Source organism: Macaca nemestrina, chromosome 11 (assembly GCF_043159975.1).
Source record: "Macaca nemestrina isolate mMacNem1 chromosome 11, mMacNem.hap1, whole genome shotgun sequence".
Lineage (NCBI taxonomy): Eukaryota > Metazoa > Chordata > Mammalia > Primates > Cercopithecidae > Macaca > Macaca nemestrina.
The window spans coordinates 19,888,236-19,911,188 of NC_092135.1; the positions used below are offsets into that span (position 1 = coordinate 19,888,236).

A 22,953-nucleotide genomic window follows, 5' to 3' on the forward strand; every position below is an offset into this window, starting at 1 on the left:
AACTTGTAGGGTTGTCACTGGTTGTCACAATTTTGAACCGGTGAGATCATGGTATTTAGTGGGTGGGAGGGAGCCAGGGATCTTAATATGCTGAAATGTTCAAAGCAGTTATGCATGATGAAGAATTTTCTCTCAACCCATAAGATTTTCAGATAACTAAAATGATACTCATTAAGGTGAAAAATTATCTCTGCCTAGAATTCAACTCTATTTTACCTACATAGGAGAGTTTCTTTCATTTTCTTTTGCATAGCTTTAAATATACACAGATTTTTCCGGGAATGGAACTACTATGATAAATCAAGAGAAGAGTCTGGTTTTATTCAGACCCTTTATAAAGAGTTATAAACCACTTCAGACAATGAGGTCACCAATGGCAACTTTATTCAAAGTATTCAAAATACAATACAAACACTTGTATCCGTCTGTTCTTGGAGCTGCCACATTCGTGATGATTCTACATATGTGTACCAATATACCTGTTTAGTACTTATTTCAAAATGTCATACAAAGGGAAATGTCAACAATACAGTATGACTCTTTTCTTACCCCCCTTAGATTCAAATTTATTCATTATATGCAGGTGTAAGCCACTAACTACTTAGTTGTATCTAATATCATCATACAAAGCATTTATATAACTATATACATTGTGTGTATATATATAACTATATGCAATGATTTTCAAAATTACCTTCCTCTCATTTCTCCTTCACATTACATTTAAGATATAATACTATTTTTTAATGGTGTGTATAAATAGAAGTTCATTTTAAGATACTAAAACAGGCCGGGCGCGGTGGCTCAAGCCTGTAATCCCAGCACTTTGGGAGGCCGAGACGGGCGGATCACGAGGTCAGGAGATCGAGACCATCCTGGCTAATATGGTGAAACCCCGTCTCTACTAAAAATACAAAAAACTAGCCGGGCGAGGTGGTGGGCGCCTGTAGTCCCAGCTACTCGGGAGGCTGAGGCAGGAGAATGGCGTAAACCCGGGAGGCGGAGCTTGCAGTGAGCTGAGATCCGGCCACTGCACTCCAGACTGGGCGACAAAGCGAGACTCCGTCTCAAAAAAAAAAAAAAAAAAAAAAAAAAAAAAAAAAAAAAGATACTAAAACAGGTATGACAAAATATTGGAGGCCAGGCGCAGTGGCTCATGCCTGCAATCCCAGCATTTTGGAAGGCCGAGGCAGATAGATCCCTTGAGCTCAAGAGTTCATGATCAGCCTGGGCAACATGGCAAAACCCTGTCTCTGCAAAAAACACAAAAAATTAGCTGGGCACGGTGGCATGCACCTGTAGTCCCAGTTATCTGGGAGGCTGAGGTGGGAGGATCTTTTGGGCCCTGGAGGTTGAGGCTGCAGTGAGCTGTGATCGCACCACTGCTCTCCAGCCTGGGAGACAGAGTGAGACCCTCTCTCAAAAACAAAAACAAAAAATACATATATATTAGTTATGAAAAGGGCACAGTAGGTCTCCTAAAGCTGAAAAATGTTCCAAAATGTAGATCCACTATATTAAGACACTACAATATGTCTATCAAATATTCTGTTAATGGACATCGTCTCCCTCCTAGGTTTTCTTTTTTTTTTTTCACAAATGAAAGTGCTAGAATAGTCTCCTTAAACACATATGAGTTACATCCTTTGTAAATGTCTTCTCCCAGTGACTTATCTTTTAGTGCTTTATATAGTGTTTTCTGTGCACAAAGTTCTTAGTCAGCTTGAAGTTAAATTTTTTGTAGTTTCTATTCATGGTTTGTGCTTTCTGTGTCTTAAATTCAAAAGCCTTTCTTTTACTTCCAGGTCAAACAGAGAGTCTCATATTATTGTTTAAAAGTTTTGGCCGGGCACAGTAGCTCACGCTTGTAATCCCAGCACTTTGGGAGGCCGAGGCGGGCAGATCACCTGAGGTCAGGAGTTCAAGACCAGCCTGGCCAACATGGCGAAACCCTGTCTCTACTAAAAATACAGAAAATTAGCCGGGCGTGGTTGTAGGTGCCTGTAATCCCAGCTATCAGGAGGCTGAGACCGAAGAATTGCTTGAACCCAGGAGGTGGAGGCTGCAGTGAGCCGAGATTGTGCCACTGCACTCCAGCCTGGGCAACAAGAGCGAGACACCGTCTCAAAAAAAAAAAAAAAAATTAATTCTTGCTTTTCAGGTTTAGTTTCTTAAATCACAGGGAATTTATATTTGTGTATGTGGGAGGTACAAACTTCAAACTTATTTTAGTTTTTCCATATAGACAGCCAATTGTGGTGTATCATTATTTCCCTCCCTGATGTGTGATGCTACCTCTCTCACATATCCAATTTCCATATATCTGGTTACTATTTCTGGACTCCATATTCAACTTTCTTGGTCTATTTGTCCCTAAAAATATCACAATCTCAACTGCCCTAGTTTTAGAAGTTTTGAGATATAAACACACCTTGTTCTTGAAAATTATCTTGACTATTCTTAGCCCTCTATTCCTCCATAAACATTTTAGAGCTTACCCACCCGCATTGGAAAAAACCTATTGGAATGCTTAGTGAAATTGCATGTATTAGGGTTAATATAAGGAGAAATGACATCCTTATTAGATTGTCTTCCCAATTCTGAACATGATATTTCTCTCTATTCAGATCTCATTTTATGCATTTTAATAGCATTTTGTAATTTTCTTCATGAAGGAATTATACATGTATTAGATTTATTCCTTTTGGTTTGTTGCTATGAGAAATGATATCATTATGAAAATTAAAAATGTATTGCTGTGTTGCTATTATATAAGAATACATTTTATTTTAGTATATTAAACTTCTACCCATCCCCAGCAGCTTTGTTGGAATTTGTTACTTCTAATAGTGTCTATAGAATCCCTTGGCTTTTCTTTTTTCTTTCTTTCTTTTTTGAGACATTGTTTTGCTCTTGTTATCCAGGCTGGAGTGCAATGGCACGATCTCAGCTTACTGCAACCTCCACCTCCCAGGGTCAAGCGATTCTCCTGCCTCAGCCCCCTGAGTAGCTGGGATTAGAGGCACCCACCACCATATCCAGGTAATTTTTGTGTTTTTAGTAGAGACAGGGTTTCGCCATATTGACCAGGCTGGTCTCAAACTCCTGACCTCAGGTGATCTGCCCACCTCGGCCTCCCAAAGTTCTGGGATTACAGGCCTGAGCCACCACGCCCGGCTTCCCTTAGCTTTTCTATGTAGAGCTATAGAAAGCTCTATATAGACTATAATAACTCTACAGATAGACATTATCTATATTATATATAGATATAATTATAGTATATATAAAGTTCTATGTAGTCTATAATATCCACAAGTAATGATGGTTACTTTTTTCCTCCCCAATCCATATACAGTAACTTTCTTTCTTTTTCTTGCCCTACTATACTGGCTAGGACATCACATATAATAATGAGGAGAAGCGGTAACAGTAGACGTCCTTATCTTCATTTTAGATTTTAAAGGGCTGAGTTGCTATCCCATTACTGGGTATATACCCAAAGGATTATAAATCATGCTGCTATAAAGACACATGCACATGTATGTTTATTGAGGCACTATTCACAATAGCAAAGACTTGGAATCAACCCAAATGTCCATCAGTAACAGACTGGATTAAGAAAATGTGGCACATACACACCATGGAATACTATGCAGCCATAAAAAGGGATGAGTTTGTGTCCTTTGTAGGGACATGGATGCAGCTGGAAACCATCATTCTCAGCAAACTATCACAAGAACAGAAAACCAAACACCGCATGTTCTCACTCATAGGTGGGAACTGAACAATGAGATCACTTGGACTCGGGAAGGGGAACATCACACACTGGGGCCTATCATGGGGAGGGGGGAGGGGGGAGGGATTGCACTGGGAGTTATACCTGATGTAAATGACAAGTTGATGGGTGCTGACGAGTTGATGGGTGCAGCACACCAACATGGCACAAGTATACATATGTAACAAACCTGCATGTTATGCACATGTACCCTAGAACTTAAAGTATAATAATAATAAATAAATAAATTAAATAATAAAAAAATAAAGGGCTGAGTCTATCTAATTTACCAGTTACAATTAATATTTTAGGTTAAATAACCTTTATCAGCAATTCCCAGCCTAGTCGCTAAAAGTTTTTATCTTGCCTTGAATTTTATCAAATGCTTTTTGTATTGAGAGATACTTTTTTTTTTTTTTTTTTTTTTTTTTTTTTTGAGATGGAGTCTCGCTCTGTCGCCCAGGCTGGAGCGCAGTGGCGCAATCTCGGCTCACTGCAAGCTCCGCCTCCCGGGTTCACGCCATTCTCCTGCCTCAGCCTCCCGAGTAGCTGGGACTACAGGCGCCTGCCACTGCACCCAGCTAATTTTTTCTATTTTTAGTAGAGACGGGGTTTCACCATGGTCTCGATCTCCTGACCTTGTGATCCGCCCGCCTCGGCCTCCCAAAGTGCTGGGATTACAGGCGTGAGCCACATAGGTTTCTTCCCAAATTTTTTTTTTTTTTTTTTTTTTTGAGATAGAGTTTCACTCTTGTCGCCCAGGCTGGAGTGCAGTGGCATGATCTCAGCTGACTGCAACCTCCATCTCCCGGGTTCAAGTGATTCTCCTGCCTCAGCCTCCCAAGTAGCTGGGATTACAGGCGCGTGCCACCACGCCCAGCTAATTTTTGTATTTTTAGTAGAGACGGGGTTTCACCATGTTGGCCAGGCTGGTCTCGAACTCCTGATCTTTTATGAACACGGTAAATTAAATAATAAACATTCTGATTATACCATCCTAGATTCCGAAAATAAACACATGTGCTGAGCATGTTCATTTATTTATTTATTTTTATATAAACACAATGAGATTTAGTTTGCAAATATCTTATTAAAGACTTTTTGAATCTATATTCATTAGTGATACTGACCTATAAATTCTCTATTGCCTTTGATTTAGGTATCACAGTAGTAGTAATCTCAAAATGATATAGGAAGTTTTCCTTCTTTTTCTGTAGAATGGAGTGCATGAGATTGGGATTATCTGACCCCTGAACATATGAAAGCACCCATAAAGCCACTGCTGGCCTGGATCAGAGTTTCTCAACCATGGGCACCACTGACATTTTGAGCCAGATAATTCTTTGCTGTGAGGGGCTGTTCTGTGCACTGTAGGATGTTTAACAGCATTCTTGCCCTCCACCCAGTAAATACCAGTAGCACCTCCATTCCCAGTTGTGACAAACAGAAGTGTCTCTTGACATTTCTGGATGTCTCCAGGAAAGGGAGAGGGTGCAAAGTCACCTCTGATCGTGAACTACTGTCTTGGATTAACATCTTTAATGGTCATAAACCATTCATGGCAAGTTATTCCAGTAAACTATGCACTTCATCCAAGTCTTCAAATTTATGGGCATACAATTGTAAATAATAGTCTCATTTCCTAAATTTTCTCAGATTACTAATTATACTCCTCATTTCACTTCTAATTGCCTTTCACTCATTTCTTTTCTTTTTCAATCAATCTTACCAGACTTAAGCCCATTTATTAGTCTTAAAATAAACAGCTTTTAGTTTTGTTGATTTCTTATATCTTTTTATCTTTCATTTATTTGTATTCTTCAATGTATTGTTTCTTTTCTTCTATTTATCTTGCATTTACTGTTTTTGCTGTTTCTTATCTTCTTGTTTTAGACAGTTTTGTTTATCAACTTTCAATTTCTCATTGTAAGCTCTAAATATTGTTTAATATTTAATATAAATTTTATCCTTGAACTATTCAGAAATGTGTTGCTTAATTTCCCAACATGTATTATGATATGTAGAGGTATTTTAGCTATATTTTATTTCAAATTATTATTGTACTGTGGTCAGAGAACATTGTAAAATACACATTCTTAGGAATATGATGAGAATTCTTTTGCATATGATGGAAGCAGTCACCTTTTACAAATATTCCATAATGTGCAAACATCCTTATTGGATGCATGGGTCTACATTGAGCCACTGGATCAGTGTTCTTTAAACCAAAGGGTGACAACTCACTAGTAACACATAAAATGAATTTGGTAGGATGTGACCAGCACTTTTTTTAAATGAAAAAGGATAGAAATCATCAAAGTGAATTTTGTTTCACATTTTAACAACTCTGAAATCAAGTATTAATAGCTCACAGAATGACTAGCATAGCACATAGTTCAATAGCAGCAATTTTTAATTTTCTAGTACAAAAAAATCATGTAGCATATTATAATCAAAAGTGTTGTAGAGTGGCCAGGCGCAGTGGGTCACACCTGTAATCCCAGTACTTTGGAAAGCCAAGGTGGGTGGGCCACCTGAGGTAAGGAGTTCGAGACTAGCCTGGACAACATGGTGAAACACTGTCTCTACTAAAAATACAAAAATTAACCAGGTGTGGTGTCAGGTGACTGTAATCTCATCTACCTGGGAGGCTGAAGCAGGAGAATTGTTTGAACCCGGGAGGCAGAGGTTGCAGTGAGCCGAGATCACGCCACTGCACTCCAGCCTGGGTGACAAGAACAAAACTGTGTCTCAAAAATAAATAAATAAACAAAGTAAAAAATGAAAAGACAAAACCATTAGTTAAAAAAAAAAAAAAAAAGGAAGAGACCTCTCCAGGAAACTAGATGAACGCAGATGCATGGTGCATAGGGACGATCCACATGGTCTAACCGGCAGTTGGAAGCACAGATCTGGAGCTCAGACGATGTACTAAACATGTTGTTTTGGTCCTCCAAAGTAAATTCAAAACAAATTAAAAAGTTAAATTTAAAAAGGAAAACCATAAAAATTAGAAAGAAATCAGAGTGAATTTTAAAAAAAAGAAAATGGAAAAGGCAACAAAAACAATTTTTAGAAGCTAGAAAGCATATGGGCAAGTGGTAATTGATTTAACAGACTCTAGAAAGCAAACTCCTAACACAGCAGTGTGAAAGCAAAAAGGCAACCCAATTTACACCTCAGGACACCCAATAAAGCAGAAATTGGTAGCACAGTATAATAAAGAGAAGACTGGCAATAGGGAGGTTTGTTCAAAGCCTGTGTAAAAAGGAGTTCTCCAGAATCCCTCCCCAGCTCTGCCCAGAAGGGCAATACCCACTCATCCCCAACTCTCCTATTGGATGATTGGAGGATTTTTCTCTGGAGAAGGTGCAACAGTGTCTTCTTTGAGGAATACCAAACTCAGCCAAAGATGGGGAAACCAAACTCAAAGAGGCTAAATAAAGAATTTCAGGCCGGGCACAGTGACTTGCACCTGTAATCCCCGCACTTTGGGAGGCTGAGGTGGGCGTATTACTTGAAGTCAGGAGTTCAGGAGTTCAAGACCAGCCTGGCCAACATGGTGAAACTCCATCTCTACTAAAAATATAAAAATCAGCCAAGCGTGGTGGCGCGTGCCTGTAATCCCAGCTCCTTGGGAGGCTGAGGCAGGAGAATCACTGAAACCCGGGAGGCGGAGGTTGCAGATAGCTGAGATCCACCACTGCACTCCAGGCTGGGGGACAAGAGCAAAACTCTATCTCAAAAAAAAAAAAAAAAAGAATTTCAAACAGAAGACTGAAATCTCCATCCTCATCCCCAACTCAGCTCCCAAAATTCAAGCAGTCAGGAGTTCACCTTCAAAGCAGAGGCTCAGAGAAACCATCTCAGGGAACCCTGGGCAGGCCAGAAAGAAGGATCTGAAAGTTTAAAACTGGAATCCACCAACAAAACAGTCCAACATGTCACCCTACAGCGAACACTGCCCACATGCTAGGAGCTCAGGACAGCCTTTTAATGACCTATTTTTAACAAGAACAAACTATCTAGGACCACACTCATAGGATTCCTCCCCTAACATGAATGATAAATCCAAAGCAACAGGGTAAAGAAGCACCTGGAGGAAGACAATGCAAGAAATGGAAAAGTACTTTTTAACCATCAAAAATACTTTCAGAAAGATAACTGCTATTAAAAAGCTCCAAGGTAGGGAGCAATGGCTCACAGCTGTCATCCCAGCAGTTTGGGAGGCTGAAGTGGGCAGATTGCTTGAGCCCAGGACTTCAAGACCAGCCTGGGCAACAAGGTAAAACCACATCTCTACAAAAAATCCCAAAATTAGCCAGGCGCGGTGGCACGCCCCTGTAGTCCCAGCTACTTAGAAGGCTGACATGGGAGGATCACTTGAGCCTGGAAGGTCGAGGCTGCAGTGAGCTGTGATTGTGCCACTGCACTCCAGCCTGGGTGACAGAGAGCAACCCTATCCAAAAATAAAAATAAAAAATAAAAAATAAAAAATTTAATTTTCAAAAAAGTTCCACGAAACAAAAGTTGGATAATTTTTTAAAGAAATACACTCAGATAATTTTTTAACTTGATAATGGAAATGAAAAGCTCAATAGAAAGGTAGGAATATAAAGGTGATTAAATTTCCCAGGAAGTAGAACAAAAAAGACAAAGAAATAGGAAGTAGGGTGTGTATGGATAAAACAGCCCCCACCACAGCAGGTCCCATGCAAAAGTGTAAGTTTCAGAAGATCTTAGGACTTTCATAGCCACACTACAAATGACAATAAAATGAAGCAAAGTCTTCAGAACTCTTAAGGAACATTATTTCCTACTGAGAATTTTCTATCCAGCTATCAATCCAGTGTCAGGATATACTAAAGACCTTTCAGGCATTACATGGCTTGAAAGCTACACCTCCAGTGCGACCTTACCTAGGGAGCTAGGAGTAGATGTATTCGCCCTAAAAGGGAGTAAACCAGAGAAGAGAAAAACATGGTATCCTGGAAACATGGGTTCCAACAGAAGAGAAAAAATCAAGGAAATCTCAAAAAAGGTTGGGAAGGAAGATTCTGAGCTGCAGCTTTGCACCAGTTGAAATGGGCAACCAGCACCGGTTACAAGAGGTCAGGTGCTCTAAGAGAGGTTTCTTCAAGAAGAAACTGATAGAATTACCTCTGCATCCGAAAATATCACAGAGAAGCTGAGCTTAGAAAAGAAATGCTGAATGAAAGTTTAATAAGAAATAAATTCATAGAAAAGTAAACATAGGAATAAACAAAACAGACATGAAATCCAGAAAAAATAAAAAATTGTGCAAGAAAGAAGTCATCATACTTCACCCTACGGCTCTAGGAGGAGGATTTACATAGTCATAATAATGAAAACCATAACTATGATACAAGGATGGAAATGCAGGAAGTCAGTCTGCTTGTGCGGGGCCAGGAGGATAAAAGAGTAAATTATTTCCTTCCATTTGGGGAAGTTAACAAATAATGCCTAAACTTGAAAAACAAATTAAGAACTAGCATTGGAACCCTGTTATTTACACAAGTAAATACAAGAACTAACTACAGGAGGTGAAGAGGTTGCTGGGAGGACAATGAGGGGGAAATAGAGAGGAGAGAGGGATGGAGAACGGGGGCTGCTGTCATTCTTAACGTTCTTATAACTACATCCATGTTAGAGAGTAAAAAAGAAAAAAAATTGAAAATGTCTTTATTTGGTTATTCTCCAGCTGCTCTTTTCAGCATTTGTGTATTTGATTCCTTTCTTATTTTCTACTCATATTAAACACACTTATTTTACAGATTTTGTCAGCTACTTCTGTCATCTAGAGTTTCAGGTCTAATCATGCTATCTGTATGACACTCCATCATGGTGGCTCCTCTTCTCGGGAGCTTTCTAGTATTGGATTGTGAGCTCACCTTTGGTGGGGCTGCCTGCATGGGACACCTGCTGGGCCTTAGTCAAAGTTCTTCTGCACCTGCTTCTTTTAGATGCTCCAGGGGTATTTCCAACCTAGGACCATGTCCATGTTACTATCTCAGCTTGAGGGGCCCCAAGCTAAGTTCAGGGTATACATTCCCAGAATGGATGCCCTGGTGTGTCTCCTAAATTCTCCTCCTGGACCTGGGCACTCATTTCCCCAGCTGCCAGGAATGAGGACTGCTAATGGCCGCATCCCTTTGCCAGAACCCCCCTCCACTGAAGGACGCTGCCTCCCCGTGGTTGTACATGTCCCTGCGGCAGCCCACGCCAAAGACTGGTCTGGCCCCCATGCTTCACCTGGAAGCCATCTCAGCTTCCAGGTCCCTGTGGGACAAGCCTCTAAGGCAAGAACACTGCAGTTCAACCTCCCCTCTGCCAGTCCTGGCTCCCCGAAGGTGTTCTTCCTGACAGCCTCCCTCAGCCCCTCACCCCACTGCCAATAAACCTCCTGGAGGGAAGCTGAGTCTCCGAGTCTATTTCCCAGGGAATCATCGACTTACAAAAATTCCAAACACAAATGTACATGAGGTCAGTCTCATGGTTCTGAATTCCAGTGAAGGCTCCCCCACGCTCATCCCCTCCTCAGTCCACACAGAAATACACTGACACAGATGAGCTTTTCATTGTCTCTGGGCTGCTGGAGGTGTTTATTCTGGTCCACACTTTCATTGAAGGTAAAGTCCTTTTAAGGAATTTATTACTAGTTTCCTCTATCCGCCTGGTGCTGGCCAAAGCATTTGTTACTGACTAAATTGTGTGTCCTCAAAATTCAAATGTTGAGGCCGGGTGTGGTGGCTCACGCCTGTAATCCTAGCACTTTGGGAGGCTGAGCGGGGGCAGATCACCTGAGGTCAGGAGTTCGAGACCAGCCCGGCCAACATGGCAAAACCCTGGCTCTACTAAAAATACAAAAATTAGCCACGCTTGGTGGCATGTGCCTGTAATCCCAGCTACTCAGGCGGCTGAGGCAAGAGAATTGCTTGAACCTGGGAGGCGGAGGTTACAGTGAGCTGAGATCATGCCACTGCACTCCAGCCTGGGCGACAGAGCAAGACTCCGTCTCAAAAAAAAAAAGAATTCAAACGTTGATGCCCTAACCCCCAGTACCTCAAAATGCAGTTGTACTTGGAGATGGGGTCTTTAAAGAGGTAATTAAGTTAAAGTGAGGTCATTAAGGTGGTCCCTAAACCAATATGCCTGGTGTCTTCATAGTAAGAGGAAATGAGGACACAGACACACACAGAGGGACAACCACGCAAAGGCACAGGGAGAAGACGGTGATCTACGAGCCAACGAGAGAGGCCTCAGAAGAAAGCCAACCCTGCTGACACCTTGATCTTGGACTTCCCACATTCGCCAGCAGGAAGGAGGCATGGCCGTCAGACATGGGAGAAGGTGGACAGGGAGTAAGAGTTTCCCCTGCTGGGGTTAGGAGCAGGGGTTCCCTCCCTACCTCTGGCTTCCTCTGTCCCTTCTGTTTCTCAATACTTCCGCATCTCAACCCACAGCACAAGGCACTGGGAAGTCACCTCTTGTCCAAAAGGAGCTACACCAGAAATTCACCTGACAGAGGCAATTCCTACAGGACCAAATTACAGCCCTGGGATATCCACAGACCAGAAAACCCCTTCTCAACCAACTGCTTCACAAATATGATGGGAAAAAGACAGAGAGGCAAGAGGAAAAACCCTGACAAATGTCCCAAAGGGCCCCTGCCAGCAAGGAGCCAAGCAAGAAGGGACAAGGGACCCTGGGCATGAGATGAGCCCACCTGGGGCTCACCGCCCAGCTACCCTGTGTCACCGCCATGGCTGTGCAACAGGGGCACCTAGTGCTAATGCACCCTGGCCGCGCTTCCAATTAAACGCTGTGTGAAGAAGGCACTGAGAAGGCAGGCAGGGCAGGCAGGCAGCTGCTGAGACCCCTCCCCCACTCCTGCTGGGAACAGCAGCCCACTGTGAGCGGAGACTCAGGGAGATGAGTCCTCCTAACAGCCTCAGGCGAGTCCCTGTCAATAGAAGCCTGGATGCTTCAGTCGGGGGCTGGGGGGATGCTGGGCAGTGCAGTAAGCAGGAGGGGTAAGACTATGAGCTCTTGCATCCCCACCGTTTACAAAGTTGAAGATGCTCTCTTTGTTTCCTTTGTCTGGCATCTCTACCTGCAAATGTACATCCTCAGCCTGCTGCAACCACAGTGCCCAAGCAGGGCAAAACTGACTCCAGTCCAACCAGCGTCTGAGTGTCCACTGTGTTAGCGGCTGAGAACACCGCCTGAAGAAGATGGGCCTGGTGTGGAGGAGTGCACATTAGAGCCAAAAGCAATAACAAGATGATTCAAGTATCGTGCATCGAGTTCCTGATCTATGGGTGTCCATGGGGCTATGGGGGAAGGGAGGCATTCCAATCAGCCTGGAAGGCTTCCCAGAAAAGGTGACCTTTCATCTTGATCTTGAGGGATAAGTAAACTTTTGCTAGAAAAAGAAGCATGGAGGTCAGGAACCAAAGGCATCTGAGATGAAGGGAAGAGCAGGTACATGGGTTTGGGGCAAGAAACACGACACAGCCTGTGGTGCCCGCAAGGAGCCTCTGGGGGCTGCAGCCGGCAGTGCATGGGGATGGGAGGAGGTGAAGCCAGCCAGAAAGAAGGGGACAAGATCATGAGGGACCTCATGGTAAGCAAAGTGGCCTGTCTGAAATACGCCTCCGCACTCCATGTGCTGTCTGAGCTCACAGCACAGAGGGTGACAGGTACAGAATCCCTGATCACGTGGCTACAGGGTATGAAGGCAGAATGTAGAGGGAGGGAGAGTTGTCAGGGCAAGGTTCCCAAACCGCTGGTCTGCCTGTTCCTCCCTCCTGGTCTCCACCTCTCAGAAGCAGCCTCCGGGTTTATCGTCGCGAGCACACCCACGGGGAGCACACTATCCCTCAGAACACCGCCAGGATGTGGCTCTCAAACTTCCTGCCCACATCCCCCGGCCCCTGCACCATTGCTTGCTTCAGCGGCGGCAGCCGGACGCTTGGCAGGAAAATATTCCTGCAGATTCTCCACAATCGTTCCACCTCCTACGAGGAGGTGGACACAGGAGCTTGTCAAGAGGCCCGGGGCTGCGAAAAGTCCAGCAAGGATTAGATGCCACATCTGACATGAGGAGCGGCCAGAAGTGTATGCAGGCAGCACGCCCGGGCCTGGACATGCATAGAAAATGTCTTGAAGAGCAGTTAAGACACTGGTAACAAAGGTTGCCGGCAGGAGAGAGAGACTTTAGGACAGGACAGAGATTTGGACTGTGCTCCTTTGGTCTCAGGAATTTTTATCTTGTGTACATTCTGCTTTTTTCAGTAAAATAAATACATGACCAGCAAACTATACAAAGGATCATTCCACACACAGAATGTCGGCTGCACGGTTAAGGTCTTGGGGCACGGAAGTATTTCAGGAGTAGGGGAAACAGGCGAGTTTAGGGACACGGGCAGAAGCGACAAGGGCTTCACAGCCTTCGTGCATGGAGGAGGGCACAAAGGGAAGAACTGTGATGAAGGAAACGGGCAGTGTCATGGATAAAACTGCTCTGCGGAACGGGCGCCTGCAGTTGGTAAGGCCTCTTTGGGGAGGGGAGTTGTCAGTGAGGAGGCTGTCCTGTGACATCCGTGAGATGGGCTGCCCAAAGGACGTGGGCTCCAGTCCCAAGGAGAAGAAGTTTGAGGAAAAAAAGGGGGGCAAAAGTCAGGGCAAACCAGACCTTTTTTGTTTGTTTGTTTGTTTTTTGAGACAGAGTCTCCCAGGCTGGAGTGCAATGGCGTGATCTCAGCTCACTGCAACGCTGCCTCCCCTGTTCAGGTGATTCTCCTACTTCAGCCTCCCGAGTAGCTGGGATTACAGGCACGCACCACCACACCTGGCAAATTTTTGTATTTTTAGTAGAGACAGGATCTCACCATGGCTGATCTCATGGTGTGGCCAGGCTGCTCTCAAACTCCTGACCTCAAATGATCCACCCGCCTCAGCTTCCCAAAGTGCTGGGATTACAGGCATGAGCCACTGCGCCTGGCCAAGGCCAGACCTTTAAGGCCACTGCAACTACGTCCATGTTACTCTCAGCACACCAGAAAGTGCCTGAAGAGCCTTATGTGTTTTCCGTCTCCCAGTGTGTCTGTCAGATGAGAGAACACCTAAGAAAGTTCTCAAACGTTTTTTGCTGAGTTTACAGAAGAATCATGCAATTTCATTTTATCTCTCAACTATTAGTCTCATAATTTAGAAAGAATAAAAATACATATCTTACCATTTTTAAGGGTTAAGAGTTTACATTAAAATGAAATAAATTATTTTAAAATATCCACATCTAAAAAGAAAATCACTCCTTTCCAAGGTGTTTTTCTAGTTCTTAAATCTACAGCTGCACCTTATTTATTTGTTTATTTATTTATTTATTTATTTACTTTGAGACAGAGTCTTGCTCTGTCGCCCAGGCTGGAGTGCAGTGGCATGATCCTTGCTCACTGCAACCTCCGTCTCCTGGGTTCAAGCGATTCTCCTGCCTCAGCCTCCCGAGTAGCTGGGACTACAGGCACACACCACCACACCAGGCTAATTTTTGTATTTTCTTTTTAGTAGAGACAGGGTTTCACCATATTGGCTAGGCTGGTCTCAAACTCCTGACCTCATGATCTGCCCACCCCAGCCTCCCAAAGTGCTGGGATTACAGGTATGAGCCACCACTCCCGGTCAGCTGCACCTAGTTTTTGAGTGAGCTTTTTCTGAGAAGATCAGGGTTTGAAGTACTTCTTTAATGGAGCTGTGTATCTTAGGAAAGGTTTTCCCCTAAGAATGTTTCAAATATGCCTTCGTTTCCCACAGAACATGCATTGAGTGCCTAAAAATTAACTTGCACTCAAACCTGATAAACAGAGTCAGAATGCATTTTCCTAAATCACTGTGACAAGGATATCAATGATGTCAAAACCCTGAGTTTTGAAACAGAACTTCTGTTCTCTTTCTAGCTTCATTATTAGAACAGACTTTTTTTCACATTTGTTCATAACAGGATTGCCATTTTCCATGCTGCCTACCGATTATAAACAGAATGAATTTTAAAACCAAACTAGAGCTCTCTCTGAAATAGTCAAGATGTATTACCATCTGGTTTTATATCAGCATTTGAACAGATCCAAAATCACTACAGTACCAAGTATTATCAAAAATAGTTCACATTAAAAAATAGTTCATGTCCCTCTCAAAGCATACTCAAGGCACAAACTTCGAAAGTCCACCTAATTTTTCAAACTATCCTAGACATGTGAATGCCAACCATAATTACATATGTGATTTATAACAAATAACTCAGTAATACTGACGTAAGCTAGTTTTATCATCAGATCTTTTAGAAACTACTAACTTGAGAAGACATGGTATATTGATTACCTGAAAGCATATAGGAGATGAAGGGTAACAATCTTTAACTTGTAAACCACAAATAAAATTTTAAGGCTCCCCAACCATCTGAATGGACCTCTCTTCTCAGCCAAGGGTACTCCAAAGTTAACCTGAAAACCTGCTTCCAGCCGTGATGGGAAAGGGGACTCAGAGGACACTCACTGTACCAGCCTCCCTTCTGGAATTCAGGAAAAGCTGACCAGCATTAGCATCAATGCAGATATTAAGTCTGATAAGAAACATTTACAGTCTGTTCTCTCTGAAGTCTGCTATCTGGAGGCTTCCTCTGCATGATAAAACTTTGGTCTCCATAATCCCTTATCAGAATCCAGAGATTCATTTTTATTGATTCCAGGTGTTTAGATAATAACTCAAGTCTTTCAACCAATTGCCAAACAGAACATTTTTTAATCTACCTATAACCTGGAAGTCATCCACTTCCAGTTGTCCCAACTTTCCAGATCAAATCAGTATACATCTTACAAATATTCATTGATATATCATGTCTCCCTAAAGAGTATAAAAGCAAGCTGCACCCCAACCACCTCAGACACATGTTTTCAGACCTCCTGAGACTGTGTCACAAGCGCGTCCTTAACCTAGGCAAAATAAACTTTCTTAACTGATTGAGACCTGTCTCAGAGACTTTCAGGTTCACAACCTACAATGTACATGTCAGGTAAAAATACGAATCTTTCCAGTTGACCGAGAAAAAGAGGTGTGCCCCCCAACTTGTATCTACCCTCCTCATTTCCAAACTCCAAAGAGCCCACAGCATTTCTTCAGAAGATACTCAGCTAAAAATCAGTAACCATGATTAAATAAATAGAAAATGGCAGCTAAGGAGGTGAAGACAGGAACTCCAGCTGACCCCAGGAGATGTGACTCCAAGACAACTCCCTTAGCAAGAGAATGGCCATAGGATGACCCTATTACCCCCCAAAATTGTAATTGTTTATAAAATATATGAGATGTCGGCCTTGTATGTAAATCTTCAGGTAGAATTTATCATTTTCCAAGAAATATTGTCCTTCCACCTAACTAAAAAAAAAAAAAAAAAAGTTTTAAAAAACCTCTCAGTTCATTTATTTGTCTTGAGTTCTGATTCCATGCAAGGATGGATGATCTTCCTGCCCCAAATTTTTCACCATCCAACAGTAGCAAGAAGCCACGTCCATAAACACAGTCGCTTTCTCTTCATCATGATTAACACTCCCGCCAACACACGTACACACACAGAACACACATGCACACATGCACACACTCCAGAACTTCTCCGCCACACCAAAGCATCATATACAGTAATGCTACAGCAATCCTCTTAAAAATACCAATTGATTCAATTCAGCCATTTCACTGGTTTGGACAGAGGTGCAGGAAGTCAGAGCACTGCGTTTCATCCATCTCTGTTAACTACCTCCTTCCTTGAAGAGTACGACTGGAAGTTTTTGTGACACTTTACAAAAATCTTTATTGCCATTTTTGAAATGTTCCCTTTTTCTTAAGACACTAATTTAAACATAACTTCGAAAGTCAGTTTATATTGCTTAATCTCTATTTATTTCCATTCAAAACTAGGAAAAGAATTTCACAAAAGTCTGGCACCATATAAATGATGCTTTGGAAGAGATTTTAAATACTGCATATTAGAAATACATTTAGGAAACTAAATAGTAAAATCAACAACCCTAACAACACAATCAGAGACCACATCAAGGGTTTAAAAATGAAACACAAACACACACACAAACACTAAAGCTACTCTATAGTTAAAGTGGAGGAAAATACAATTCACCTTCTACATTTTTTGGTTTGACTAAACCAGAACAAACTGTAAGTAACGTGAGAACAAATTGAATGTACTATAGCTAACACAAATCATGATATTATATGCCAATACCAACATTTTATTGGCTAGAAGTTAGAGGATTTAAATTAAATACTTGCTGCAAAGAAGGTGTAAAATCATTTTTAAAAGAAAGAGAAAGAGAAGCCCTTTCCACAAAGCAACCTTCTAGTTCTGTATGCACTATGCAACTGTCTTTCTTTATTAAAGGAAATGAACAACGGTTTTAAGATAACCCAACTGATCAGGTGTAACATGTGAAATCAAAATTTCCTCATAATTTTTGTCTATGATGAGACTTAAGTACAGCAAATGTAATATCACTCTCCTAGAAGAAAGACTTGCCCAATATTTCTTCACATTCAGTCTTCATTCAAACACCCACGTGATAAATCAAAACAGCTTTATCAGGCACATGGACACGTCTGAGTTACTATTATTCTGTTTGTAAATCGCCTCCCTTCATTCCTTTCCTTTTTCTTTACATATGCAAATTATGGTGTCTGATCCAAAGTCCTCCACCAGCCACCGCAAACAAATTATCCCTTAGGGACATCAATCCAGCTTGTTATTCTTGTTTCAGCTTTTAAAAAGTGGGGGCAAGGGGAAGGAGTAGCTATTTTCAGGAATCAGAATTCCCCTTCATTAGATTTCTGGCTCACTGGTAAAAAATGTTGATACTCGGGAATGCATTGCCCTCCACTTCTAAATGTTTGGCTGTTTTAGAGCCAAGATATGGTACAGTCTTTCCAATATAAATTGCTTCAAGTAATATATGCCTAGTTTTGCAGGGAGCATTTGGTCAAATTGTAATACTCCCTCTTGGGAGCCAACCCCAACTTCCAGCAGCAGATCTAACCTTGCAGAATAGAATTTTAAGCAACACGCACACATAGCTTGTCTTCTAGCAGACACGGGCTTTCTTCTCCTAATCTGAGGGTTGTCACAGGAGACACCTTGTGTGATGCCTATCACTGAGAAAATAGATCTTTCTGTTAGGTAAGAAATTCGTCACAAAATGCAGTCTTTTCCCTAGCATCAAAACACACACACACACACACACACACACACACACACACACCCCACTCGGGTTTCTACCAAGGTTGAGCTGTAACTGACACTGCTTAGGCTTGTGAGTCACTGCACAATTCATAAGAATAAATAGCACATGTACATTTCCATAGGCTGCAAAATGTTAGTCGAGAAAACACATGCCATCGGCCTTCCTAACCCCCAAACAGGATTATCTGGCAGAAACACTTCCACTTCCTTAGTTTTTCTTAATTGCAATACATGGTTTTGTTTCCATGGCCACCGAAAACTTGAGTGAAGACCCTCCCATTACCCTTTCACTAAAATGTGCATAGGATTTTCCTCCAAGCCTTTCACAGATACGATCAGGGAAAAGGAGAGGGCTCACTGCAATATTGCACCCATCTTCTTGCATTAGGCTCAAAATAAGAATCTTAAGGATATATATGTGTCACGTGTCAGCCCAAGCTGAAGGCATCCAGCGAGAGTATTTTCACTATTCAGCTAGCAGCCAGCATCTACTTCCGCAAGCCCGCATACTGATGAGAGCCAAGGCTCCCAGTCACTCTCCACCTCATCTTCTTACCAGTCTTTCCTCTGCAGAGGAGAGAAGCTATTTTACTAATTTATAAGTCCTCTGACTATCCACCCATCTAAAAAAATTTCCTCATCAATAATAGTCAACTCAAAGCAAAAGCACATCCCACAGGAATTAGAGAATAAAACAGGCAACAGCAGCACATATTGGCCGACGAGACCCCTGATACTCACTAAAGGCAGCCACCGCGAGGGCCAGGGTGACAATGATGGAGAACCAGGACACCCACAATGCCTTCTTCCTGTAGTTCTGGGCTTCGTGAGGTTTCAGGCGGGTGCTGCTTTCTAGTAAGCCTGACAAAAACAAGGAGAAAGGGAAGTTAGACATTTCCTTACTAAGAAACCCACAGCAAGAGCTGCAATTTCTTACCCAAGGATTGCAAACTAACAGCCCGTGGGCCAAGATGTGTTTTGTTTGGCCCACACTGTGTTTTAACAATTAGAAGATTTCACATGAAAATCAAGCTTTCTGGCACCCCTTGAAAAATCACAGGCTCTGACAATATGGGCCGCGTATTTCTGCAGGGTAAGAGCAGCTGTCCTCTTTCGAAGATCTCCACAGACCCCACCACTCCTTGACATATCACACCAGGCCACTCCTTTGGCCCCGTGTTAAGTTGCTTGGCCTCAGGTAGATGCTGTTCCTGCCCACAAGGCCTTTCTGTTAGGAAAACAGCACAAACCACCCACATTCAGCGGGTCTTCAGGCTCCTCAGCTGTGAGCACTGATTTGCATTGATTCACCAGCACAGTCCCAACTGGTGGATTGGGTTTTGCCCAAAGCAAAGAGTCAGTCTACAAATGACCTCACTGCTCCCCCAACAATCAGCAGGAGAAGAACCATTCCTCTTTAACCACATCCAGCAAGAGCCTCCAGGCCCAAATTATAAGCCAAGTCTCCTTCCCTCCTTTTTCTGTTCTATAGTATACACATCCTTTTTAGCAAGCACATGTCAAAAAATTCTCAGAATATTAAAGTGGGGCAAACCTACTAAAACTAGAGGTAGCTTCCGAGGTAGGCCATGTATAAGACAAGTTTTATTTTTATCTCCTACGCTTTCAACATGGAGAGTCCTCGACAACAGAAATTCATGACAATTCCCAGGCAATGTCCACAACTGCCTGGGGGCAAAGACTAAAATGTCTTCAGAATGATCTTGATTTATATGTTTATCCTTCTCCTTTGACTAGAGATCATATACAGCATCTCTTAGTTGCACAGAGCACCAGATTTTCTGGCCATGCATTTACATAAACAGGAGCTTATTACACCATCTCTGATGAAACAACCCACAACACAACTTTCAGAGGTTGAGCAGCCTCATCAGAGCAGCTCCAAAGAATGAACAAATTGGTAATGAAAGCTCAGGTGCCAATTTGTAAAATATCACACAGTGTGAGACATACCACACCTACGCATCACGTAGAAGACACCATCTCATTCATCCAACTGGGTACCACAGTAAGCCTCTGGTTGCCAAAAACTGCATCCTGACCAAAAGTTAAAACCAGGACCCTGCTAAAGCTTTTCAGTTCCATTTATAACCCAGACTCAAGCATCGCTGAACAAGTCCTGAGCGAAACAAGCCAGAATGTCAAGAAGGTTGGTGAGTGAGCCCAGCTCACAGCCTAGAGACTTTTAAATAATTGAAACCTACAGGCTTACATAGAATCAAAGGTAGATGAAATGCAAATGTGAGGCATAAACGCCATCACCATCCTCCCTCTGGAAATCTCCCCAAACCTTCCTTCGTAAGTGGACTTGGATGGAAAAGATACATACCTTCTCTCTTGTCAAATTCTGCCCAGGTACAAGTAATTTAAATAAAAATATAGCAGGCCCCTTTGTCTATATCTTCCTTGGCTGCCAAAAACCACCCTATTCCAGTTTTCAACTGTACAATCACCAGTTATAGCCCTATCCTAGAACGAGCAGATTCCATGCACCCTTAATAATTTATGTCCCTTTTCCCAAATGATATAAAAATATTCCTTTCATCGTGGCCAACTGATTTTCAGGATAAGTGAAGTTATAACATTTAGGTACTGACTCAAATAAGCAGTTTGTTTGCTAGGTAATTTGACAGCAACAATCTCCAGATTGTCATCCACTGAGGTAAAAACAAGGTTCCTTTGAGAAGCAGATTTCATGTGCTAAGAGGAATGACAATCATGCCCATTTTCTCTTCAGCCACATAACATTTATTTTTCCATCCAAAGTCAGCTAGTTTCAATAATATAACTGGTCCTGACCACGCATGCGGACCAATCTACATGCTTCACCCACCAATGAAACAGCACCCCCCTGCAGGAGTTTCAGATGACAGCCCAGGTCAGCTGGACTGTCCCACTAAGGTGGCATTTGGGACTTCTCAGCATTACGACCAGTACTTCTTCCCCAGATCTGAGCCTGTGTGTGCCTCCTCCGTGAGATTTTTAAAATTAAAAAATAAAATGGAATAAGTACAATGGGAAGACTGTCCAAAAATGGAAGGACTTTCCCGTTTCTATTCAACCTTTTCTTATTTTCTGCTGACTTTCCTTTCTCAAAATATAGGCAATCCTAAGAATGGAAAACTGTACTCCTCAAGGGGAAGTGGAGTATGATGACGTATAAAGACTCAGTTCCTAGTGAACGTTTCATACACAGGTACCTCCACACATGTTGGATGCAGGCACACTCACAAGTCACAAAGATGTAGCGAGAATTCCTAATGTTTTCAGGAAGCTGTGCTTTAAAGCTGGAAGAAAGGCAGCCTGAAGAGACAGGACAGCCTAGAGAAGCTACGACAGGCCTCAGATTTGCAGGCAGGGCTGGATCATCCCTACCCATAGTTGGCCCCCATATTTGAATTTCTAAACTCACTCAAATTTCACATATTTGCAATTTTGGCCTGGGAATACTAAGCATAGTACTAATGAGGGACTGATCCTTTATTTATTTTGGAGAGGGGAAAGGTACAAATACATTTGGAGAGGCTGACGCCATCAGTTATTTCTACACTAGTATGCATTAGTTCCAATTCCTTTCTCCTAAGTTTGTCAAGCTTGAACTCTCTGAAGAAAGGGAAATTTTTGTTAGATGGGGAAGTAGTGGGAAATGCTCACACATATAATTATCTAAGGCTAAGCTGGGCCCTAAGGTTATGGACAGAATGACGAGAAAATACTTGTGGGGAGAAGAATAGGTATTCAAGGGGGATGGGAAGAATGATTAAGATAAACCTGGCCTAATTTTTGTGTTTAGTCCCTAAAGGTCTTAGGCCACAGAGCTCTTGCTCCCTGAACTTTAAGCTCAACCAGATGGCACTGCAGTTACTGGTGTTCTGAGCTAGCTAGGTTTCTGAGAACCAGCCTACATTGCTTGTAAGGGGTGAATGCCTCCAAAGTCTCAAAACACTAGATTTTAAAGCAAACCTTTGCAGAGAGTTAGCCATGGTCTGGAACCACATCCTGATAGCTCCAAAGGGAGTTAGGACAAAAGAGAATGCCAAATACAGGTGCAGATCCGAGGTACCCCTCAACCCCTCTACAGACAGCCTATAGGTATTTAGGCCTGAAAGAAAGCAAGCCAGGCAGGATGCAGAGACACACAGCAGGCAAGTGCTGAGGCTTCCACCTCCCCAGTTCCTCTCACCAGCAGGAAAGAGGTAGCTGCACTCAACCCATTCCCAAAGGATATAAAAATCAATATTGGAAAAATGCAGCCCCATAAGAAAAAAAAATAACACAAAAAACAAACACAAAATCCCACAATAAACCTCCCCAGGTAACGTTCTGGTTTACTTAACAAAAATCACTTATTCACCGCATACTGGTTGCCATCAGGAAGAGGTCAAACAAAAGAATGTCACATTGACGTTCAGCTCTCAATGCCACACAGCACCGGGTTCTTTGGGGAATAGGGTTCATCCTAACAGAGAGGCTGTGTGTGATATGCCACGCTCTCAAACAGTGACAGTTTACAAACAGTCAATGCTTTCATGCTATCACATAATGGAAAATGAAATTCCGTTGACCAGAGAAAAATAACCTTAAGAATGAATTCAGAAGGGCTTTTCACACTTGAACATGAACTACAAAATGATGCTAAATATGAACTCACCCTAGCACTGTTTTCCCTCCTATTATTTTGTGGGGTAGGGAGAAACAGGCCAGCTCTTACAGATGACCTGCAATGCTACAAAAATAAGCTCAACCCAGGCTTCTGTCTTTCTTCAATATGGAATTTTTAAATCCTACAGTATTAGCTGGAGAGGGGCAAAGGTAATGAACACACCCTATAATAAAA

General features: G+C 42.4%; 1 protein-coding gene across 1 annotated transcript in view; it reads right to left on the bottom strand.

Annotated features, from left to right (window-relative positions):
• LOC105492550 (transmembrane protein 163) overlaps positions 1-22,953 on the bottom strand; it is a 259,890-nt gene that overhangs the window by 235,187 nt on the left and 1,750 nt on the right. The window contains exon 2 of the mRNA XM_011759761.3: positions 18,837-18,956. Within this exon, the coding sequence (XP_011758063.2) occupies positions 18,837-18,956 (120 nt within the window). The remainder of the gene's footprint in view (positions 1-18,836; positions 18,957-22,953) is intronic.